Source organism: Acanthopagrus latus, chromosome 18 (assembly GCF_904848185.1).
Source record: "Acanthopagrus latus isolate v.2019 chromosome 18, fAcaLat1.1, whole genome shotgun sequence".
NCBI lineage: Eukaryota > Metazoa > Chordata > Actinopteri > Spariformes > Sparidae > Acanthopagrus > Acanthopagrus latus.
The window spans coordinates 25,666,450-25,689,754 of NC_051056.1; the positions used below are offsets into that span (position 1 = coordinate 25,666,450).

At 40.6% G+C, this 23,305-nt stretch overlaps 3 protein-coding genes and 1 non-coding gene across 7 annotated transcripts in view; 3 read left to right on the forward strand and 1 right to left on the reverse strand.

The window, feature by feature from the left end:
• Nucleotides 1-790: 790 nt before the first annotated feature.
• nkrf (NFKB repressing factor) lies at nucleotides 791-5,550 on the forward strand. Of its 2 annotated transcripts, XM_037077884.1 has the most exons (4): nucleotides 818-916; nucleotides 1,359-1,396; nucleotides 1,790-1,914; nucleotides 3,125-5,550. In XM_037077884.1, exons 3-4 carry the CDS (start codon nucleotides 1,824-1,826, stop codon nucleotides 5,404-5,406), a joined length of 2,373 nt encoding a protein of 790 aa, XP_036933779.1. In that variant the 5' UTR covers nucleotides 818-916; nucleotides 1,359-1,396; nucleotides 1,790-1,823; the 3' UTR covers nucleotides 5,407-5,550. The 2 variants fall into 2 exon arrangements, with proteins under 2 accessions (XP_036933780.1, XP_036933779.1); XM_037077885.1 differs by lacking the exon at nucleotides 1,359-1,396 and having other exon boundaries at nucleotides 791-916.
• Nucleotides 5,551-7,028: 1,478 nt separating this feature from the next.
• ube2a (ubiquitin-conjugating enzyme E2A (RAD6 homolog)) lies at nucleotides 7,029-12,071 on the reverse strand. 2 transcript variants are annotated; one of them, XM_037077892.1, is made up of 6 exons: nucleotides 11,943-12,071; nucleotides 8,647-8,727; nucleotides 8,447-8,472; nucleotides 7,570-7,659; nucleotides 7,357-7,445; nucleotides 7,029-7,265 (listed from the first exon to the last, which is right to left on the reverse strand). In XM_037077892.1, exons 2-6 carry the CDS (start codon nucleotides 8,670-8,672, stop codon nucleotides 7,137-7,139), a joined length of 360 nt encoding a protein of 119 aa, XP_036933787.1. In that variant the 5' UTR covers nucleotides 8,673-8,727; nucleotides 11,943-12,071; the 3' UTR covers nucleotides 7,029-7,136. The 2 variants fall into 2 exon arrangements, with proteins under 2 accessions (XP_036933787.1, XP_036933786.1); XM_037077891.1 differs by lacking the exon at nucleotides 11,943-12,071 and adding an exon at nucleotides 10,070-10,278.
• On the forward strand, nucleotides 11,501-11,572 carry trnae-uuc. The gene has a single exon. It is a non-coding gene; the product is annotated as a tRNA-Glu (tRNA).
• Nucleotides 12,072-12,327: 256 nt separating the features above from the next.
• Nucleotides 12,328-23,305, forward strand: part of elf1 (E74-like ETS transcription factor 1) — a 43,571-nt gene continuing 32,593 nt past the window's right edge. For both annotated transcript variants that reach the window (XM_037077886.1, XM_037077890.1), the window contains exon 1: nucleotides 12,328-12,461. The gene's annotated coding sequence lies outside the window, so the exon portion shown is untranslated. The remainder of the gene's footprint in view (nucleotides 12,462-23,305) is intronic.

The window sequence follows — 23,305 nt, forward strand, 5'->3', positions numbered from 1 at the left end:
AACTTTTACAGACAATTTTTACCGTGTGGTACTTTTGCAGACACCTTTAGAAGTGATACCAGAACAAACTGAGCAGAACATTACAAGCAGACGTTTAAATGAAGTGGAACCATTTACAGTAAAAAGGGCGATAATAAGTTTATTGTTGAAATCTAAGGTAAGATCAGGTAAAATCAGTTTCAGTGAATTTGAGATTAAATCCTATTAGTGTGGATGATATTTTTGCGTGTTTCTGCTTCAAGATGTATTTTTAATTATGACCTTTTATCTCATGATTTCAACTTTTTAACACAATGTCATATTATTTTAAGCATAATTATGGCTATTTATCTTATATTTATGACTTTTCATCTCATGATTTCAACTTTTTATCTCATAATTAGTAATTCTGTCTCATGGAATCGATTTTTTTTAACTCAATTCTGTCTTTCTAAAGCATAGTGATGGCTTTTTATCTCATAATTTCAAATTCCTTGAATAGTTGTGGCTTTTTAAATCACAATTATGACTTTGTTTCTCGTGAGTATGACTTTATAGCCTAGAATTTTGACTTTTTAACTCAGAAATGTGTGTTTTTAGCATAATTATGACTTTTAAATTTTTAAATCTCACTCATTTTTATCTCATGATTCTGGCTTTTTATCTCATAGTATCCTCCATTTAACTCATGATTTTGAGCACAAATCAGACCTTTTAGCTCAAAATCATGACTAAACATTAGGAGTCATGAAAAGAAACACATTTTAAAAATAAATAGTTTTTAAAATCAAACAATCATGACTAACATAATGTTTAGTCATGATTGTTTGATTTTTAAAATTATTCATTTATTTATTTTAAATCAAGGCGAAGTTCTTCATTGTGTTTAACGAGCTTCCACAGTGTGATCACTTGTCCTGTCTGTAAACAGGTGCAGGTGAGTTCTGTCTCGTGCGCCTGGTGGCAGACGACGGTGTTGAACTGTCCGGCCGCAAAGCATTATGGGCCAGTGCGGTGTCAGACGCCATGATTTTACTGTAGCTGTACCAGAAAATGGATGCTTCCAGCTAGCTAGTTAGTTAGAGAGGTTATCTGTAACTCCCAGGAGGTTTCGCGCTGCGTTTTTTAGCACCTCGGCTCGGAAATATTCACTGAACGGACACAAACCCACATGTCGGTTTCCTCAGAGCGCGAACTGAATCTGGTAGAAAAAAGTAAACGAGCAGGCTGCTGCTGTTGAAGTGGAGCTGGGTTAGCTAGCTGGCTAATGCTAGCAGCCACCAACGAGCTGCTAACGTTAGCTAGCTAAAAAAAAAAGAGGCTAGCACGATAATAACAGCCGGCTGATCATATAAATAAATGCACTGTGTCTTGCTCAGGACAGAGATATAAATCGGACCAAAGGCTACACCTTAAGGTGAGATGATCATGATACATTTAAGTAATCACACATTTAAATGTTGCTAAATGTAATGTTTAGCCTCTTAGACATGTTTGCTAACATGTAAGGGATGGACTGTGTTGGCCTACTGCGTCACTCTGTCAGGGCCTTGTGTTTAATGACAATATGAGGCTGATCATCTCTCCTGTTCATCCATTAAATGTTCAGTAGTGTAAAACAATGTTACGTCCAGTGACATTATTTGTATTTCAGTCTCTGGATGAATGCTGCAGGCAGATGCTGTTTGTTTTCCTTTTGAATTCTCTGAGCCTCTGCAGGCAGCGTGGTGTATCAACACGTTAGGTGTTGTGTTTGTGTATTTCATCCATTCACGTGATGTCTAACTCGCATCTCTGGCCTCAATGACAGGTATGGCCCGGATTTGATTTGGACGGTGCTGGTGATGGCAGAAGGGACTTGCACTGGCGAAATGCCCTCCTTTGACCTCAGTCCTAGTTTTGAAGCAAAAAAGAGACCTAATTCTTCTGATGGCAGTGAGTCTTCATCTGGGTTCTGTGCTGTTTGTGTTTCACCACTGCATCCTCAAATCGAAACATGTCACAACATATTACATATCATATTTTTCTTATGTGAAGTGTAGGTGATTGAGGTGAAAGGTTCATTTTTCTAAATTTGGAGCCGATCCAAACATTAAAATGTTCACCAGGCTCATGAGCAGCAGTATTGTGAGTCAGACGTGTGTTTTGGGATTTCAGGCTGCGGCAAAGGATTCTTTCATTGATAGTCAGCTGCCCTTTTTTCTATCATAGACTTGTTTTAATCATTTTCAGTGCTAAGTAGGAGTGGGCTACATCATGAGTTTATCGAACAGTTTTTGTAAACACCAAGTCTTATAAACTAAATGACACTAAATACCAATCTGTCAGTTTTCAACAACTGACCGAATACCTTTATGATCCTACGTCAAGGCAACTAAACTACAGTTTAGTATTTCATTTTAAATTACAAATAACCTTAAATTTAATAACAAAATGATGTATTTGTTCCCATCTCTGACTGTCAGTTGATACATTTTCAGTCTGTTAAATTCCTGATCAATTCATCATTCATATCCAGCGTTAAAACACGAGGCTGGCAAAATTCTATATTTGGGCTTTTCCAATGAAGAGACCAAAACTCGTCTGTGCTTTTCTGACTCAGTACTTCCAGATATCTCCAGTCTGTTTGTGGTTTTAAGCCCAAGGTTATTAATTAATACTGGAGAAGTAATATTGTAAAAAAAACTGGCCACAAATGTATACTCACCATTTTTGTTTAAAGATCAGGATACATTTTCTGCATTTTTGGATCTTTCAGCTGCATTTTTCGTGCACTACTGAGTATTTATGGCAGAAGGACGGTGTATGTGGCATTGCCTCAAAATAAACTACAGTGTGTTTATCGTCATGAAGGAATGTGTCACCAGTGTGGCTCATTTATGTGTTTGGAGCAGGTTTAGTACAACAGTGCAGCTTTGTGGCTCGGAGAAATCAGCTGTGTCCGGCTTCAGCCTCACAGTCAATACTTAGGAGGATCAGTACATTGTTGGCTTTTTTTATGGGGTTTCTTGAAACTTAGACAAATACAAACTTTAATCACATTAAAACTGTTGTGCCCATGTGAAATGATAATTACTTATAAGTGCCCCAAGTCAAACGAGACATCCATTTTGCTAAACTGTTTGCCTGTATCATCTTATTGCAGGAGACGAGCCCATGAGAAAAATGCCTGTGTCAAAATTTGGTTCAAGACCTCGGTTTGAGCCTGTACACTTTGTCAGTGGTGGAAGCAGTGGAGGAAGTGGTGCTGATGAGAAGGAGAACGATAAGGAGCGCAGGAGGAGTGAGTCGTTCGGTATGAGACAGAGGGACTCTGAACACTCCTCCTACAGCAGCGCCAGCAGACCGCAGGGCGGTACCTCCTCCCTGAGGCCGGCTTTTGACAGAGTCCCGTCGTACAGTTCTGACTCTTGGGGTTCCCACAGAGATAGAGACCGAGACACTTTTTCAGGTAGTACAAGTGGGCTGGGTTATGGAGGACGTGGGTCCACCGCAAACTTCATGGCAAAAACACAGCAGGACTACTCAGCCAAGTATGAAGCCCACGGCACTCGAAATTCAGATTCCTATTCTCAGCAGCAGAGATATAATGGATATGGGGGAGGGAGCAGACCAGCAGGCCGGGATTCGGGACGTCAGGGTTTGGGGTACAGTCATCAGGACCGGCCGTCATCAAGCAGGCCATTCTGCAGAGTCTACAACAGCCCGGGCAGGAGCAGCCCCACCACTTCACAGCTGGGCTCATCGTCACAGCCTGTTCCTGTTGCTCAGTCAACGCTGGATGAGAAGCAAAGGCTGATTGCCAGTGTAGCGTCTGCGTTGGCTGTTGCTTTCAGGGACCCTATGTTCATGACAGGAAGTGAGTCACCAAACTATAATTTCATGTTGAGCCGCAGCATTCAGGCCTGCAAGACTAATCCTGAGTATATATATGTCAACCTGAAGGATATACCTCAGGCTGACCTACCGAAGAACAGGAAAGTTCCAACAGATGGTTACGCCTGTGAACTGAGATGTCAGGGAGTGTATCTCGCCACAGGATACTCTGGTAGTAAAAATGGGGCGAGGGACCGGGCCTCTGAGCAAGCTGTAAAACTCTTCCTGAAACCAGTCGAGGTTCGTGTGGTGCAGCGTAAATACAGACACTCAATTGTCAATGACATAGTCGTGTGCCAGATGCACAGCCCGACCCCGCCCTTTTTACCTGCACTTCGCAACCCAGAGGATAAACCAACACCCAGCTCTAAGGGCCAATACGAGCCGGACAGACGGAAGCACTGGACAGAGTTTGTGGTCATGGACAATGCTCACGATGCCATCTGCATACTCAACAACTCTGCAGCGTTTAATCGCATGAAGATAGACTATAAGTTTGACATGCTCCCCAACAGCAGCGCTTGGCTGTGCAGTGTTTTCCTGCAGGATGAGCTGGTGGCACAAGCGACCGGCACTAAAAAGAGCTCGAAGCATGCAGCGGCGGAAGAGGCGGTGAGGAAACTTCGCATGAACCAGGCGCAGCGACAACAGCAGCAGCAGCAACAACAGCAGCAGCAAGAACAAGAACAACACCAGCAGCAGCAGCAACAATCACAGTACTCCAGAGGAAACAATCAGTCAGATTACGGTGGACGCTTTGGGCAACAGGTCGTAAAAAAGAAGCATCTGAGCGAGCTGGTCATCCTGGAAAACTCTGACAATGCAATCTGCATCATCAATGACACCGCTCAGTTCAACAAAGTGACTGCTGATTACAAGTTCACGGTCCTGCCCGATCATCGCTGGAGGTGTGAAGTTTACTTAGAAGGACAGTATGTGGCAGCAGGAATTGGGCCTAAAAAAATAGTGAAGCACATTGCAGCAGAGGAAGCGCTAGCCACCTTGAGACAAACGCAGGCCGTGGTCAAATCCAACCTAAGGAAGGAGGGTCACAACGATGCCATATCCCGATCCCAGATCCTGGCTCGCTCCGGTGAGGAGGCAACAAGGCAGGAGATCAAGGAAGACAACATAGGAAACCAGCTGCTCCGCAAGATGGGCTGGAAAGGAGGTGGTCTGGGCCGAGACGGGGAAGGCATCGCAGAACCAATCAGAGTGAAGGAGCAGTTCTCCAGAGAGGGGTTGGGTATGGACATGGACAAAACAGGAAACCAGCTCAGCAAGCGTGACATCGAGGACATCATACGTAACTACGCCAGTTCAGACCGCCAGGATGATCTCCGCTTCTCCACTGACCTCACCAACGATGAGCGCAAGCAGATCCACCAGATATCTCAGAAATACGGCCTCCGGAGCAAGTCGTACGGACAGGGGCGGCAGCGCTTCCTCGTTGTCAGTCGCAAAGTGCACAAAGACCAGCTGATTGGTCAGCTTCTACAGGAAGGACAGGTGGGACGATACGAGCTCGTGAAACCTCAGGCCTCTCACTAATTTGCATGCAGAGCAAAATGACAAAAAAAAAGACAAAAATCTTCATCGGTTTGGACATCAGAACAAATCACACTCAAGCGTGTTTATACTTGTGTGTAACAGATTTACAACAGGCATTATTAAAGGGGAATCCTTCAGATATCACCTGTGGTTTCTGCATTCCTTTGCCATGTACTTTAGCTTTAGCAGGAGCTTCAGGATAAATAATTTGTCTTCTTCGTCTCCTGCCATTCCACATGTCCTATATGATGTTTCACTTTTGCACAAGCCTGTGTTCAGTGCTTAATGGTATCATTTCCTAATGATGCTAAACTTATTTCATTATTTGAAAAACAAAAAAAATGGCTTTATGAGGTTTTTGTCAGCAAAATTCACATTTTTTTTTGTTTTGTGGCTATTTAAGGAACCTGGCAGAATATGCAGCTTTTAACTGCTTGAACATTGTAGACAGCTGACGAAGGATTAAAGAGGCATTAACAACAATCTGTAGCTCGATGTACCTGTCTCACTGTAGTGACACATCTCTATTCAGCAATACCTGCAATGTTGTTGGCTCGTTTAACACCTGGAGATCATTCTACAAGTACAAGCTGCATCCATGTTCAGAAAATCAAAGCTGTGATGTTTGTTAAATGTCAGATGTGTTGGTTTTATGTGAGTACAGTTAACTTGTCTGCTTGTTTTCACAGCTGTAATAACTGAATAAATTAAAGCTGATAACCATCAACGGGCTGATTAACATGGATATTTTTGCACAAAAGCGACAAAGACGACTGATGTATATTTATTTTATTTACAAGAAAATGTACAGTTTGTTACATGGGTTACCAGTGCAGAGCTGTATAATCTGAAAACAGACACCATGTTTTTTTTGTTTGTTTTTTAACAGTATCATCAGCCTATTATGACAGCTGACTTTTAAGATTGTAAAATAGCATAGAAATGTTGGACAGCCTTTTTAATGTCAGCATTGTGAAACGAAGTGAAGTGCCCAAAAAGGGAACTTGATGTCTCGTTTCTGTGTTGACATGTAATATACTCACCAATATCTAGAACATCTTAAAATAAAAAAAAGAGGCATGGCTTTAAGAAGTACATTTGAGGGAGAAATGACCCCCAGAGGCATCTGTTGAGCTCAGAACTTCTTAGAGGGATAAATGTCCATGCCAGGTTTAATATTTCAATCCCTCTGAAAGGCTTTCAAAAGGCAGAAAGAAACAAAACCAAAAGGAGAGAGAGGCCACTGAAACAGGAGGAGGAACACCCACAAACAGCTTTGTTTTGTTTTTTTTGTAGATATGAACTGTCGGAATCTCTACACAGCAAACCACACAGCAAGCACATCTAATTAACTGTCACTGTATCATCTGACCAGTTTACTTCAGGTGTAAATAAACAGGTAGAAAGGTGACAACTGAGAGACTGGCTATTGCCTTTTTTTGTTTTTTTTTGTTTTTTTAAAGAAAAGAGTTGGGACATGTAGCAAGTAACCCGGATATAACAAGGTACATTAACTTTTAACAAACACGCTATTGCCCGACAATAGCATTCGGCAGGAGTGAATGCCACAACACAACAGCATACAAACTTAGCAACAGTTATGGGACAAATATACTGAGAAGGATTTTTAAAGAAGTGTTGTTTTATTTCTGTGAGATCAGTTGTTTTTCTTGATCAGTGGTTTCTTGATTCTGGGCTGGACACTGTCCTTACTCGAACAATAACAGGGGTCAACAGTCGCGCCAACTCTGTTCAACAATAGCAGAAACCCTCTTCTCGTACTCCCGCTTGTTTTCCTGGTACAGCTGGGCTGCTTGGCTGTTGGCTGGACTGTTTGGGTTTGGCTCATCCAGTAAAGACTTTAAATATACAACAGAGAATGTCAGCGGGTTAGGTTTCTAGCGAAGACATCACATGTAGAAATGACCTTAAAATATTGTGTTAGCTCACCTGTATTGAAGTTAAGATTGAAGACACATCATAGGTTGGACTCCAACGATTCTGAAGTATATCTAAGCATATGCTGCCATCTGCGTACACTGCAAGAAATCATGCAGAATATAACGTTTTTTAGATGGATGATCAAGAAAAGTCAGCTCTCAGATCAATGAAGGATAAATGCAACAACAGTGATTATCTGACCCTGGCAGCGGGTGTACATACCATTCGGATGAAACATTTTGGAGACAAATCGCACTGTTGGAGGTTTATTTGGATATTCCTCTGTGAATTCAATGGTAAGTTTGAAGGTTCCTGAAATGAAAAAGTGATGGCATAGTAAGGATTAGAATACATTTACCAAACACAGTCTATTATAGTGATCAAGCCCATGAGAACATTTATCAGTTTGTGTTGCTGGCTATTCTATTCAAACCGCACTTCTACTAGCCCTGGGTTAAATGTCTGTTGGAAAATACAAGAGCTTTGAAGTTATGTTACTACTCCATTTATTATTGTAAGTCATCTAGTGAGAAGTAAATAATTCCTATAGTCTTTAATCTATAATATCCAAAGTACTATATTCAGAACAGTTGTTTAGACAGTGCACAGACACTGAGGAAGACAGTCAGTGAGTCACCTCCATGTCAAACGTCTGCCTTCTTGGGCAATCCAGTGTGGTAAGTTATGGGTTTAAACAGCAAGACTTAAAAAAAAACACAGACTGCATTTGACCCATGAAGGAGAACCGATCTATAGTTGTAGTTTCCTGAGTACACCGTCTACCTTGATTTACTCTCAAAGCACCATCTAAATTCCACTCATCCTAACCACACTAAGGTTGGTCAGATACATTTATGATACCACATGTTTAAGACAATACAACATTCCCATGTGGTAGCACTGACTGTAACATAACTATAAAAACCCCACACAAAACTATAATCAGATTTCTGGCCCATGTGTTATCTAAATCTAAATCCTTCCCGATTGATGTAGTCTTACTTTCAAAATCCAATGGTTAGATTCATTGCGAATATTTACTGGATTAATGTTGTAGAAGTAAATTACTTAAATGTAGAAAGCATAAGAAAGGGCTTACCATCTTCAAAAGGTGTTCCCTCTGGGCTAAAAGAGAGGAAACACATGATGTCACTCATTTGAAATAGCCACAAAAACTGCTGACCAAATCTACAGCTCTATCATTGTGTTAAAGAAAAAAAAACAAGCAGTCAATAAATCATTACTAAAAAATGTCCAAAACTGGTCAGTTATCATTTTAAACAAATCAAGTTGACTTACCCAAAAATGACTGCGTTCCATACCATGATATTGTTTTCTGATGGGGCCCCGCTAACTCCAGCTGGAGGATCCTCTTGCAGCCTAACAGCAAAAGAAAAGTGGTATCACAAAATCAATCAATAAATCTTTATTTGTATAGAGCCAGTTCTCAACAAAAGTCACCTCATGACACTTTACAAATTGAGCAGGTATAGACTAGACTGATTGATTAATTCATTTACAGAGCACTTGGGGACAGTGGTGAGAAGAGGGAAAAAAAAAAAAAAAAACTGGCAGAAACCTCGGAGCAAATGTAAAAAATATGGGTAATATTACTACTAGACCTACTGTATTACACCATCAATGGCATATTTTACGCCACACAGACAGAAGGGTCTGCTGAGTATGAAACCAGGTCAAAGTTGTATCACAGTTTGCAGATACTCCAGTGAAGAAAACTTCACCTATATTTAGAGCCGGGTGGCTTTTATTAATCTGGATTTGTTTAAATAATTCAATGGTATCTATCATACTATAACAATGTAATAAGGTGGTAAAATATTTGGATATTGTCAACAGACAACTGTTCTACCCTAGTTAAAATAAACAGTACTTCAGAATCACATTCATAATGACTGTTTATTCAAGTTAACATGGTCCAAAAATACTGTGATGACTGATGTTGACAATGGAACAACCAGGATCAGGTCTTGGACCACGTTATGATTAGAACTGTTTTTTGAGAACATACTAAAGATCAGGGATAATTAACCATGTGTCATAGCCGACTGAGCTGATTGTCTACAGGTTTTTTTGGTGACTGCATGGCAGATGGTTGCTTATCCCCAGGCTTAGATAGTGATCTATCGAGGCCCGGGGATAGAAGCTCCCTTTGATAAGCGTGTTTGGCCAGTGTAGATCCACCCAAATGTTTCATCTGGCTGTGAAGGGCCATCTGGTCAATGACTTCAACTGGTCTCAAAGAACCAGTTACAAACGAAACCCCAAGAAATCACATATGAACAGAGCCATTAACTGTTTCGGGGACGGCTCGAGGAAAATGATTAATGTTGACCTACGATAATAAAGTACAAGGACACCTGATTATCACTACATCTAAGAAAGTAGGCAGTAAGTTACACAACATGAACGATACTACTCCTGGCTACCTTGCTAACGCTGGTATCCCCGCCACCTACCAGTATCGTTAACGTCACCTGAGAATCTATTAATCGGTTTAACACTACCCCAAATTAACGGCAGCTTCCACAATCTAAGATAAATACACGATTGTAATCCACCTGGTGTTAATATGTCAATTTGTGATGTTCTTTGACGGTGGCGTTTGTAGTTCAGATCGCCGTTTATGCTAACGCTTACAAGCTAGCCGGAGGTTGCTAATCTTAGCTTAGAGCTACTTCTCTGTTGTTTTCTTTTCGCTTACCGTTTAAAATCTCTCATTAAACGTCGTCTTGCTGGAGTTGACATCCTCTTTAAACGGAAACCTAAGTCCTTAGCATAAACGTTAGCGGCCCAAGTGTAAGTAAATATAGTTTTTTTTTTGTATCGATGTATTATTTAAACTCCAAGCTGGCTAGCCAACGATTGCTAGTTTGTCAAATATTTGGCTGCCTCTGCTAGTCTCAGGGCGCTACCACTTCCACATTGAAGAGGGCATTAACGTCGACTGGCTGTAATTTGGTGAGCCATGTAGCCACATAAACACGCATTTACAGCTTCAATGACCGTATTTCTTACGATTATTCCTGTATGTTTATGTAAATTAGTTTTGGCTCGTTGTAAATATAGATTTAGTATTTTAATATAATTAATCGTTCCCCGTCCTCACACTTGTATCATTCCACCGACGATTACGTCATATGTTTAGCACCCATATTTAGTTGTTTCGGAACAGTAGCCATAGATCATATTTAGAGGATTTTCCTAATTCTGTTGCGAATATAAATACATTTTTATTCAGTTTGTCGATTATATACGCAATATATACTCAATTAATTACTTCAGGTATAACCAGTGAGTGACACTAAAACAGGGAATTGATGGCTGACATCTTGTTTTTAAATTTACAGTAACGCTGAAAGACCACCAGATGGTAACATTTCTTATGTAGCGTTGAAATATATGCCAGAACGAATTGTAGTAAAATGTTACTTGTGACCACCATGACAACTACATTTGATGGGCTAATGACTCACGTAAAAATACTATCACTAAAACACTCATGAAATGTTTGAGTAAACATTTCTGTATTTCGTCTCTTGCAGCAGAAAACAAAAAAATTAAGTACAATCAAAGCAAATAAACTGTACACCCAAACAAAGGCTAATTAAACAGTGACAGATAATAAAAAAAAGGTACAATTAAAGCAAAATAGGACGGCAATGAAAATAAAACAATTAAACATGCAGGTTAATGTAAATGAATTTTGCTGACTTTGTTTTTTTTTTTTTTATTTCTTCTTCTTCTTCTTCTTCTTTTTTTAAAGAATAAAAATTTTTATGTCAATAAAAAATCTCCCTCGAGAGCCTGGACGTGAGGTTTTGTCTGAGCAAACTGACATTTTATTTTTGTATGTAAAACTTTGCCAAAAATATGAAAATACGATGAGATGATTAGAAAACATTCATACATATATATATACTGTATATATGCACATTCTTCAAGTAGAAGTTCAAAGTTATACAGATTATTGTTTATATGTATATAAGTATCTCGCCACAGTTTACGAGAACATGTATACAGTTCCAGAACAGATGAAGAACAGTTCCCAGTTTGAGGACGAGAGTAGATGATAAAACAAGTATAGTATATCAATGATGAATAAAATGGCTTCCTCCCTTCGATAAAGCACCAGTCCCATATGGTCTAGCGGTTAGGATTCCTGGTTTTCACCCAGGCGGCCCGGGTTCGACTCCCGGTATGGGAACGACTGTTTTGCTTTTATAAAAGTACAGATGTATCCTTAACATAACAATTTCTATACATATAAAGCCAACTCTCTCTATTGGGAGCAAGTAATCTCTTACTAATGCTCAGTACTTTAGCTGTGCGTTATTTGATACAGCTCTCCCTCAGTATACGCTCATCATTTCCAGAGAATCTACTTGTAAACCCCGCCCGTGGAGGAGTTATCCTCACTTGCTCTCATCTCTCAAGGGGCTTGGACATTCCCGGAAGATGCATATTTACCACTTACATCTCCCCGTGCTCGCACTCATCGTAGTCTGACGTAGTAAACGAGACAAAAACAACAACAACAACAACAACAACAAAAAACAACACTCGACGACACTCACTTTCTTCTTCTCGGCCGGAACTTTAATCTGAAACGTTGAACCACACCTGTGAGCGCGTAACGGTTTATTTACGTTAGCCTGTCATTCGTCGTTGCTTGGATACCGGTGTCTTCTTCACTCATGGCGGAGAGGACACCTCTCAACTTTTAGCCGGAGATGCTAACTGCTCAACTTTTTAAAAAACCTGCCCTGTTTTGCTCGCACCACCACCACTACCACTACCAGGCTCGCAGCACACAGCCCCTGGAGCCGGGCCAATCATTTCCCAGGAAAATGTGACTGCTAGGAATTCCCCACGCCATCAGCCCCTGTCGGAGAAAACTGCAACCTTGTGTCAGGAAGCAGCAACACGAAAGCAGCGGGAGGGTAAACTGACTGACCGGTGACTGTGCGATGATGTAGCTGAGCTGTGGAGCCGTTTGTCTGGGATAATAATGCTCCACTGAACGTCGCCGTGTTTTCAGGAGGACATCCACTGAACTGCCTGTTGTACAGCCCAGGGAACATGCTCTGCTGAGGGTGAGTCTTTTAACAAAACATGTGCTTTCCTGTAAAGTGTCTGCAGCCTTTATAATGTGAGTGCTCGGTTGAGTCATGATCACATTTTTCCTCTTTTTCTTTTGGTGCTTTTAACGTGAAATACACAGGACTTTTATATATAAAAAAACATACTGGCATGATACATCCTGTTGTAGGATATTAAAGCTGAGCAGACATTTTATATTGAATTATGTCCTCTCTTTGAAATTGAATAAAGGGAAGACTGAACTCATATGATGCAGCTCTGCTTTGCCTATCACTATGACTTTGCCTGTGACTCCCCATTGTGTCAGTCAGCCGGCATGTGACTGCACTGATGGTGTGTGTGTGTGTGTGTGTGTGTGTGTGTGTGTGTGTGTGTGTGTGTTTCAGAGATGCCCCCTTTGACATTGTCATAGCTACAACTGCTGTAATGACCCATTTCAACTGATCTTATTGCAGTCATAATTAAAAAAGAGGAACCCCAGGGCTGTTATTAGTATTAGCTGTGTTTCAGGACAGTGATTTGAGCGTCAGTACTAATAGTTGTAGCACTCATTTAGTCAGAATTAACTCTTGATCCCTAAATCAGTGGTGCCAGGTGTGGCCTTGTCTGGTAAACATGGATAAAGTGATATTCCTGTATTTGAAAATGGGTGTTAGACTGCCTCAGACTAAAAGTAATTGATGTTCCAGCAGAAATAATTAGCCAATTAATCCACTGACAATTGACAATTAATGGCAGCAATTCCAATAATGACCAACAGTTTAAGGTAATTTTCTTAAACTAGAGGGCTAAAAGACCACATGTAGCTTTTAAAATGTGTTTTCTTTCCTGTTTTCTTTAAACTTTAGTGATAGTAAACTAAGCTAACTGGCTTCATATTGAATGGGAAGGTACATGAGTTGTGTCAATCTTCTCAGCAATATCTTTGCTTCACAGTGAGTAAAAGATGGACATCTTTTATGTTAATTGAAAGATTTGAATCAGACACGCATTTGTTTATGCTGTACTGAAAAAGCTGACATCTTTCAGATACCAGGGAACGTAAGGAAAAAAGCAGGATATGTGTTGTCTGTATCACACAAGCTTAGCCTCAATATATGGCTTTGTCTTTGATTTGTCTTTGGCTACGCAATATAAGCATTTAAGATGTGTCAGCCTGGGCTCTTGGAAGTTGTATTGAAACTTTACGGGCCTCTTTATGTGCTTTTTTGTCATAAATAGTAGAATCTGAAATCAGACAGTTTCTCTCTCCTCCTGCTTTGCGATTTCTATAAGAACATGTCTGCAGTGCTCTACGACTAGATTTTTTCAGAATAGTTGATCAACCCTTCTCTGTGGCAAGTCTAAATGTTTGCCAGATGTTTACATTTTTGGGCTAAGATGCTTGTATCATGGGACGGCCAAACACGGCCTGATTGGTCGACTGCGGTTGCTTCTTTTAGAGGAGGCGGCTGTGACGCAGGGAGAAGGGGAGAGTTACGAGTTTTTTAGTTCGTCAGTCCCACTAGAGACAAGGCCAGCTGGACCCACCCACCCTTCGCCCACCCTGTCTCCCCTCCCCGACAGTCTCCCTATGGTGGGAGCGCTGGCAGAGCCTCATGGATAATTGGAAACTTCTATCCACTGAAAGCAATTATCCAGAACACGACTTTCCAAATATACTCCAGTGTGGAGTCGTCTTGTTTGTTTCAAGCATGTGCCCTTGTTTTAGAAACATCCTGCCATGCTTCTGCCCACACATTCAGCCTCTCGTTGCCTGTTTCCTCTCTGCTTTGATAGCCTTAATGCTGCACAGGCTTTGACTGATACGGTCAGTTGTGTGTGTTTGTGCACACTGCAGATGGATGACTGCGAGGCTTAAGCCGCTCCAGATATCTTCTCGACAGTGATGTCACCGTCAGCAGTCTTCGCAGCTGAGGAGTGTGATGATGATGACCAAGGACAACAATGGGGAGCTGTCCTGTGCTGCTCTCCCTTTAGTAACGAGGAGCGCCTCAGACATCAGACACTTATTCTTGCCCAAGATGTGCTCGCCTGCATTAATGGGCTGCTCGATATTGATTTGGCTACACAAAAAGAAGATCTGAGCTTTTATCCTATTTAGAAAGCAGCACTCCAGTTTCACTAAAGCTCTCAGAGTGGCCTTGCAAGAGACGGGAATCCAGCAGCTTTTTCCTTTTCTAAGTTGGCTTATGTGGTAATATGTGAAAAAAGGGTTTACCTCCTATAAATATTTCAGCATGCAGAAACACAAATGATGTTGTTTTACCAGGAGACTAACTGGTTACTGACTTGTGCAACCTTAAAAAGAGTGTGATGAACTCTCCAAGGCCACCATGTTTACGTAATTACCCTCTCTGAGGTGTAAATTAATTTGGTGCCTTACAAATAACCACAAGATGGCAATGTTCATATGCTTTGACTAAACAAACAATCATGAGCGATAGCTGAAACCTCAACTGACATGCACAAATGCAGGAACTGACTTGTGAAAAGAGAAATACAACTGTTGGACTTCCCTTTTTTACATGTAGAAAAATACCCCGTGTTGGCTTGTGTTCTGTTGAGGGTTTGCAGGGGAACTGCTGTGTGCAAAGTTCCCTAATTGTATGCTGCTCTTTCACCACCACCGCAGGCTTGTGATACCTGAATATCACCTTGTCAGACATGTTTGATTGCTAGGCAGCGGCAGCAGGAGTTAATGGCTGCCACTGGACATGACGTCAGAGAGTAATTAGAGTCGAGGGAAATTCCACCTGTAACCTCATTCTGCCTCGCTCACAAGCATGTGACTTGGACGAGTCACCGTGCCTTAGTTTCTCCATGAATCTGCACATTGTCATGATGTAATAACAGGATCGCAGTTGAGCTATTTTTAGCATGTAAAAGAGGACAAGTGAACTTTGTGTTTGAAGTCATTAGTGTTATCAGTGTGTCAGAGGAGGTGAAATAAGTAAAGGAGGTGGACAATACATTCACAGAAGGAGCAATTCTGATGGATTATAATGCTGGATATATTCATTTTATATTTTAATAATGATACAATTGCAAATCAAGGCAAGACTTTGTAGTGATAATCAATAACTAAAATTTGAAGACAAACAGTTCTACTTAAAGGAAATAACCCTATGTAACACTTTTGCAGAGAGATAGATGAGTAGATTCACACCCCTATTATATCTGTACACTGAATAAGCGCAGCAGCCAGTTCGCGAAACTAAGCATAAAGACAACTAACCCGTCCAAAGGTAACAAAATCTGCCTGTAAATCCACAAACATTAAACAGGGACATATATAACGTGTTAGTTAGTGAGCTTTATAGGTACTAGTTAAATGATTTATATTTTACCTCTGGACAGAGCCATGCTAGCTGTTTCCATCTGTTTCCAGCCTTTATGCTATGCTTAGCGAACTGATATAGATTTAGATTTTAAGAAGCTAAAGCCTAGCTGCCAGATAGCAAAACTAAGCATAAAGAAAGCTAGCCTGTCCAGAGGTAGCAAAATCTGCATTAATCATTAAACAACGACAAAAACAGAGTCACCTGAGTGACAACTGCTAACTCAAGCTGCTGTTAGCAGTTACTCAGGTGTTATATGACTCCATATTTGTTTCGAGTATGAATTGGCAGATCCTTACATACTGCACCTTTTAAAATGAAGGATTTCAATTAAGACAGTGCATTAGAAAAGCTGAGATCCTTCATATACTCGGGAAAGTAAGAAAAATGTTATGATGTGGTGTTTTTAGCCTCAACATGTGGCTTTGTGTGTCCAGGGACTCTCAGATGAATCAGAGGATACAGTGTCCACTCTTTGGCCTCGTGTTGACATCATGACATTAGTTAACCATATTACTTTGATACTTTTATGGTCATGTAAGCACACTGGTGTATTAAGCTGCATCACTGATGTATGTGTAATTACATTAAAGACTGATGTCTTGCTCTGTAATGTTCCATACGCTTCTGTAGTTCGACCACACAAAGTAGTCCCTCACAAAAATAGAAACGCGCTTTGTCTGCAACTTTGCTGCGTAATGATATTTCACCCTGTCATTTCTCATGTCTCTAACGAGGTAGCAGCGAGAGGTTCAGGGAGGCCTTTCATGAGTCAGCTCAGCCAGTGGTGCCTGGATTCAAACTAAGCTTTGCCCAAAGAAGCCAAATGATCTTTCCTCATTCTACTTTCGGCAAACTCTTTCAACTAGTGTGACTAATATAAATGATGACAGAGTTGACACAATTCACAGGCAGCTCTGGCAGCTCATCACGTCTGCTGAGGGGCAGTTGTCTGTGTTCACATCAGTAAATTTAGTCTTTTTTATTTTGTTTTGGGTTTACTTCAGAGTGACAGGCAGTCCGCAGGCTTGTTGAATTATTTAGCTGCATGCAGCCAATGGGTATTATAATCTAGGCTCTGAGTGACAGAGCAATATGCTCTTAGGGCCTCATGGCATTTTATTAATAATGAGCTTAAGATAAACTCGAGCGCTCGGGTTAGAAACTGCTGGTTGTTGCCGCACCCCTGAACAAGCATGTTCTTAGCCCTGAATTAGCTAGTGTGAAACATAGAGACTTGTCAAAACCTCAGTGATCGTGTATGATAAACATCAGTTATGTGGTGAGTGACGTGTCGTAGCAGTGATGCTCTCTGCTGGTATCTGACTGAAGGTAGCAGTTACAGCTCATAGAGGTCACATGTGGAGGATCTGGATCGCTGGCCTGCTCTCCATATGTGATTAATTAATGTATTGTCTGTATTTAATGATTAATGAGTATGTAATGTAATGTGGATCTAGTAGAAGTTAAACTTATGCTGTAGCATTACATCCACTGCTTCTTTACTACAACATATACTACTTATGCTAGACTGCAGGCTACACAGCTAACAGAGCTAACTATTATCACGGCACCTACAGTTACCAGCAGTTAGCAGTATGAACACATATTTATACTGTACACCTTTATAGCCGCATTACTCAAACATCATGTGGAGTAGTATGACAGGTATGATGTAGAAGAGTTGCTCAGCTTCAGTATATCTTCAGTTTCCTTGTCAGTTTTTCCACGGAGTGTCAAGCGGTACCCCGAGGAGACCAGGTCTGACCAGGACCCTGAGTCAATAGTATCTTTTCAAAAAGCCATTTGCAAGTCTGCAATGGTTCATGTTACGCATTAGTCTGAGCGCAGACGGGTAAACTGAATACTATATCTGCTAACGGCCTGTGGTCTGTGCATCAAAGTCTGCTCAGAGGCGCTGATGAATCACTCACATAGGTTTGTATGAGCTGTTGCATGCTGGATGTGTTGTCTTCATAGCTGAACACCTACACAGCTCTTTGTTAGGCCTGTAAGTCTGCAGTCAGATTCAGACACCACAGTGAATCATCTGCTGGGTCAGCACAGGATGGTCACTGTCCGACAACGTTTTCGTAGCGCCATGAGCTGTCAGCTTATTGAGCAAGCTAGATTATTACAAAAACAAAGTCTGACCCCAACCAGCTGGCCTGTTTTTAAACCAAAATAACTCGGTTATTTACATATCACCTTGGTTACCTTCAATCTTTCACGACCATCCAGATCCGACAGATGTTTTCTGTGTATTTTCTCCTCCAATAATTCTTTCTCCATCTCAGTGGGGTTAATTATGCTGCCTTGCTGCCCTTTTGTTTACCTCATCCTGCGTCTCTGGTGGGTTGCACTTCTGTCCTGTTAGCTGGCCTCTGACAGCCTCAGCTGAAAGCTTGCCTGCTCAGTATTTCAGCGACTAGAGAAGCCATCAGATGACCTCCGAGGTACACAAATAATTCTGCATGTCCTCCAAAGGCTCCCATATCTCATCCTGTCAAGGACTGTTTTCAAAATGTTTGTGAGGTTGTGTGAGTCGCCAGTCCTCCAACATAACTCTTTACTGAGTGATATGAATTGTGAGTGCAGTTCTCAGTAGAGTGGTTTGCCTCGTGCAAATTTGTTGGGAATGCTCAGATAAAATGTGGCATATAAATCAATTTCAAGTGGCAGGAAAATATATACAAACAAGTTCTGTCTGAGGGCTCCACATACCACACTGCGACCCTGTCATTAGACTATGACAGCGTTCTAATGTGATCCTATCAATTGAAAATGACAAACATTTCTATAAACAAGCAGGCGATCAATGATCTAGTGTCCCTCTTTTGGGTAGAGGGAGATCACTGACACAGACCTTAACCACAGCAGCTTCTGAGTGCTCTGCCCTATAATGGGGACTTACCACAGAAAATGGGGGCTTTGAGGCCAGCGTCTGTTGTGGTTTCGCTTCTGTTATCCAGAACTAGCACAAAGGAGTAACCAGTGACCCTTTTTTTCCATTCTTTGAAAGGAAAAGGTGTGTCTTTTCTCTGCACTGATCACACATCAAGGCATATTTTTAATACAACAACAATGTCGGAATAAAGCAATAGCACAATGCAATGACTGTGCGAGACGGGGCTTTTTGTGTATATTACGCTGTGGGCTGAATTTAATTGTATCCCACTGACATGTCATGAAGCACCAGCAATTTAAACATCTTCACTGTTATTGCTTTTCCCCAGAGCGTGGACGTGATTTGTTGTACAAATCTGGGTGAGTTTGCACTTAGTATTACTGGAGATAATTGGAAGGATTGTAAAGTCTTGGGAGAGAATGATTGCAAACTGTTTTTTTGGGGGGGTAAAATATACAATAACACATTATTCACATGCCACTCACGAGGATTCACAGTTTAGTCTAGATTTGAGGCCACAAATGTGTCTCTGAAAACATGGTGAACCAAAGACCACTAGTGTCTGGTGTTACATTTCTGCAGATTTTCCATTTCTGTTCAATCAAGTCCAAATTTTGAAACTGACATTCTAACAACCTTGTGTCGTATTTGCCCAGACATGTAAGTTGAGTCTGTATGTACAGCATGTTTAGCATGTTTATCTACCCTGAAAGAAACATCCCTCCTCTCTCACTCCACCTGAGGTTACTCTGTGTAGATTTCTTCCCTACTGGACTCAATGATAGAGTGTCTGTCTTCACTTAACTTGACCGGTTTCAGTCTAGAGATCAAGTAGGTATTTTCCCGGCAAACTATTAATAGTCAAAAGCACCAATAACCTTTGCTAACTTTTTCTCCACTACATTTATTTGATACAAGTTTCACAGCAGATTCAGATTGTTGACTTGTTTTATCTGTTATAGGATTAAAAAACAAAACAGCACAGATTCCGATTCGGGCTGGACCCAAATATTCGACTACTTCGTTGGGGTCAGAATTCAGGTTTAGATTTTTGGGTATAGATGTTAAAGATAAAGATGAACTGCATCATAACTGTTTTGTACCTTTGTTTAGCCAAAACCCCCCCAAGATCACAAACATGCATGAAACACACAAAATCTTTGGGAAATGTCTTTTATTCAGTAACACATAACAATATAAACAACATTAGTGTAGGATAGCAGACTCATCCATCCATCTTGGTTGAGACCAATGATCTGCACTCGCTCCTCTTCAAACAGAAGCTTTTATATATTTACTATTTATTACTGCCAAAGCTCTGTACCTCAAAAAGTAGTATTCCATACAGAACTAATTACGATGATCGGAAAAATGCCGAATATCAAATCTGATTATTGGCCAGGCTGTTAATCAGACAGTCCCAATTTCAGACCATAAACAATAACAAGATATTATGATTTTTCCTGCTTTTTCCAGCCATCGTTAATCATTTTCTTAATCAAATAATAATTCAGTTTATGAATTGTTCCAAATATTGACAAATGCTAGTCACAAGTTGCTAGAGCTAGTGTTTCCACAGAAAATAAGGCCTTCAACCGTTGTGGTTAAGCAGAAGTAGCAAAAAAACCAAAAAACAAATGATGTAACCAGTGACTCTTTTTCCATTTTTAGACTGCAAAGGAAAGGTGTGTCTTTGCAGTTTGACTTTGCACTGATCACACATCAAGGCATATTTTTTTTATACAACCACCATTGTAGGAATAAAGCACAAACACAATGCACTGACTATGAGACAGGCCAGCACAATCATTTTATCACATGATTCTGATAAAGCAAACAAATCCTCTTGTGTTTTCAGGATTTTTATATTTACGTGCTAACAGATGGAAACTACTCACCTGTTGTCAACAGAATGTATTTTCTGTTGATCAAATAATTGGTAATTTGAAGTAAGTGGTACAATTTAGGGCATCCTTCAGAGGCAGACTAATCTATTGTTTGTATCGTTGTTTATTTGTTTGCGTTGTTTTCTTTGCAATCAATACATTAGGCACAAATTAACATTGGCAGATATGTTGGATTGATTCCAGGCTTGTTTGACTCGCCGTCATAATGTTGACTTGAATTTGTTTTACATTTATGAGTCTGGATATCGAACTAGCACTTGTATGTAGACTAAATTATAGCTTGTGCAGGTTAAGCTTTTCCCTCTGCCTCCCGCAGAAAGACCTTAACAAGAAGGACTCTCAGTTAATTCATGTTACTGTAGTTCCTCTCAACAATAACAACAAGAACAATTCTCCATCTGGCTCTGAAGATACTGGCACTTCGAGGAATAAATGTGCTCCTTAGTATTCACTGAAGGAGAGTCATGGAGTGTTTTCAATGGCAGCTGAACCCTCTCATACATGTGTTTGCTCCTTTTTTAAGAGAGGGAAATGTTTTTTGGACACCGCTGATTACCTACAATTAGCGGTCGCTATAATGCAGCACAGTTTCATTGCAGGGTTTCTTAACAAATTAGTAAAGAATATGCTGAATTTGTGCTTACAGAGCAGAGTGCTGCAGCTCTCGAACAACTCCTCAGCTTATTGCAAGTGTTTCCTTTGATAGCTGATAGCGGTGACATTGTAGCACCTCTTGTTCTCACTGCAAAAACTGATTGATAACATCTCTAAAACTGACAGGAATTTGTTGATTGTATGCAGCTCTCCTACAGACCTCACATACTGTTTGACGTTTGCACAGAGATTCAAATGTGTGTTTCCGTATGTTTACATACTTGTCCTGGACTTTAGCAGCGCTGCAGTGCATCAGCCTTCAGAGTTTGTATCAGAAAATGTGAAGTTTTCTTCCAAGAGGCTTCGGGGTTTGTGTGGACACCATTTCCAAAAGGGGTTGATAAATGGAGCTTGTTTGGTGTAACTTTCCCTCACAGCGAGGCTATCAATTTGCTCTGAAGCAAACAGCTGCTTTCTACTCTGAGCTGCACTGAACGGAGGCCAGGAAGAATTAATGTGATGATGAGAGCACTCGACGGAGACTGAGAGGGTGATTTGGGGGTCCGTGACAAACAGACTCAATTCAGTTGCAATTGAGTTTAATGGATTCATTTGAAAAAATAACAATCATCAAATCCTGTGTTGGTTTATGTTTACGTTCTTTCCCAACAATCCCAATCCAAGCCAGGTTTTTTTTTTTTTTCAAATATTTTACTTTTGCTTGGTTAAATATAGCTCAGGGGCTTTTCGGTGGAAAACATAAATGTGCAGACAAGAGTGTGAAGGCTGCATGTTCAACCCTCACCACAGACCACCACTTCCTGTTTGCTCGAGTGTCATTTTTGATAAAGATACATATCAAGCCTCAGCTTATATGTGTGTACACTGAACCAAACAAAATAAGTGCAGTGATGACATTTAGTCATTTTCTCAAGTCAGTACAGTTTTGAGTCATTTGTACATGAGTGTTTACAATTCTTCAATCTACAATTAGATGACATGATCAGAAACATGCTGAACATCAGATCTGAAAATTGTCCAGGAAAATAACTGGTTGATATACATACATGTAAATATGTGCGTTGATTACTTTTACTTGTACTTCTGATAATCAAGAACATTTATTGCAGGAAAACAACTTTTGTTACTGAAGTGTAGTTGATACTTTAAGACTTTTACTTAAAGGAAAAGTTCACCAAAACATGAAAACTCAGTCAGTATTTACTCACCGTCATGCCAATGAGAAGTCAGCTGAAGTTTCTTCATCCATGAAACATTTCTGGTGCTACACAGCAAAACAGTATTCTCTTTAACAACTGAAGTAGGTGGGGACTTTTTTTGAGATGTAAAAGAAGAACTGAGAGAAACCCACAGAATGGCTCCATACAGTTTGTCTGGGCATAATCCAAGTTTCCAGAAGCCTTGAGATCTGAAACTGACTTGAAAGAACGTTTTTTTTAACAAGCTTTTTTAGGCTGAAGTCTTCCCTGTAGCTGCATGGTGGCGCAGTGGTTAGCACTCTTGCCTCCCAGCAAAAAGGTCCTGGGAACAAATCCTGCTGGGTCAGGGGCTTTCTGTGAGGAGGCTGCATGTTCTCCCCATGCTTAGGTTTCCCCTACCATCAAAACACAATAGGTTACTGACTGATGAGATGTCAGTCAGCGCCAGACTATGAATGGTAACGGCTCCCCCTGAGATGGTTAAATGCAGGGTACCGGTTTCACTTTGTTGTATAGTGTAAGATATGTGACCTAAATGAAGATTTACCCTTCTAAGGTAAAAGGCTTCTGGAAACTTGGATTATGCTGGTTGAGCAGTATGGAGCCATTTAGTGATTTATTCATTTCAGTTGTTGTTTACGTTTTAAAACAAATAAAGTTATTTACATCCGTCGAGCTCATGCACCCGCTTCAGACGCGTGGCACGTTAACGCTTTTAGCTACAGTGAAGTTTTAGGCTTTTAAAGGGTTAAAAATAATACATCGTCTCCTCTGTAATTGTGTTGTAGCAGTATCGGTATATTGTTTATATTCATTGATTTGATAAAGGTTAAAGGGGTATTTCTGTGCAGGGGACCTTACATTGGT

Coding starts and splice junctions, on each gene's coding strand:
- ube2a (XM_037077891.1), bottom strand. CDS start 10,113: ATGTCAACTCCAGCAAGACGACGTTTAATGAGAGATTTTAAACG. Junction 8,473..8,646: donor TGGAACGCAGTCATTTTTGG/GTAAGTCAACTT, acceptor CCTCTCTTTTAG/CCCAGAGGGAACACCTTTTG. Junction 7,660..8,446: donor GGGAACACCTTTTGAAGATG/GTAAGCCCTTTC, acceptor TTTTCATTTCAG/GAACCTTCAAACTTACCATT.
- nkrf (XM_037077885.1), top strand. CDS start 1,824: ATGGCAGAAGGGACTTGCACTGGCGAAATGCCCTCCTTTGACCTCAGT. Junction 1,915..3,124: donor ACCTAATTCTTCTGATGGCA/GTGAGTCTTCAT, acceptor ATCTTATTGCAG/GAGACGAGCCCATGAGAAAA.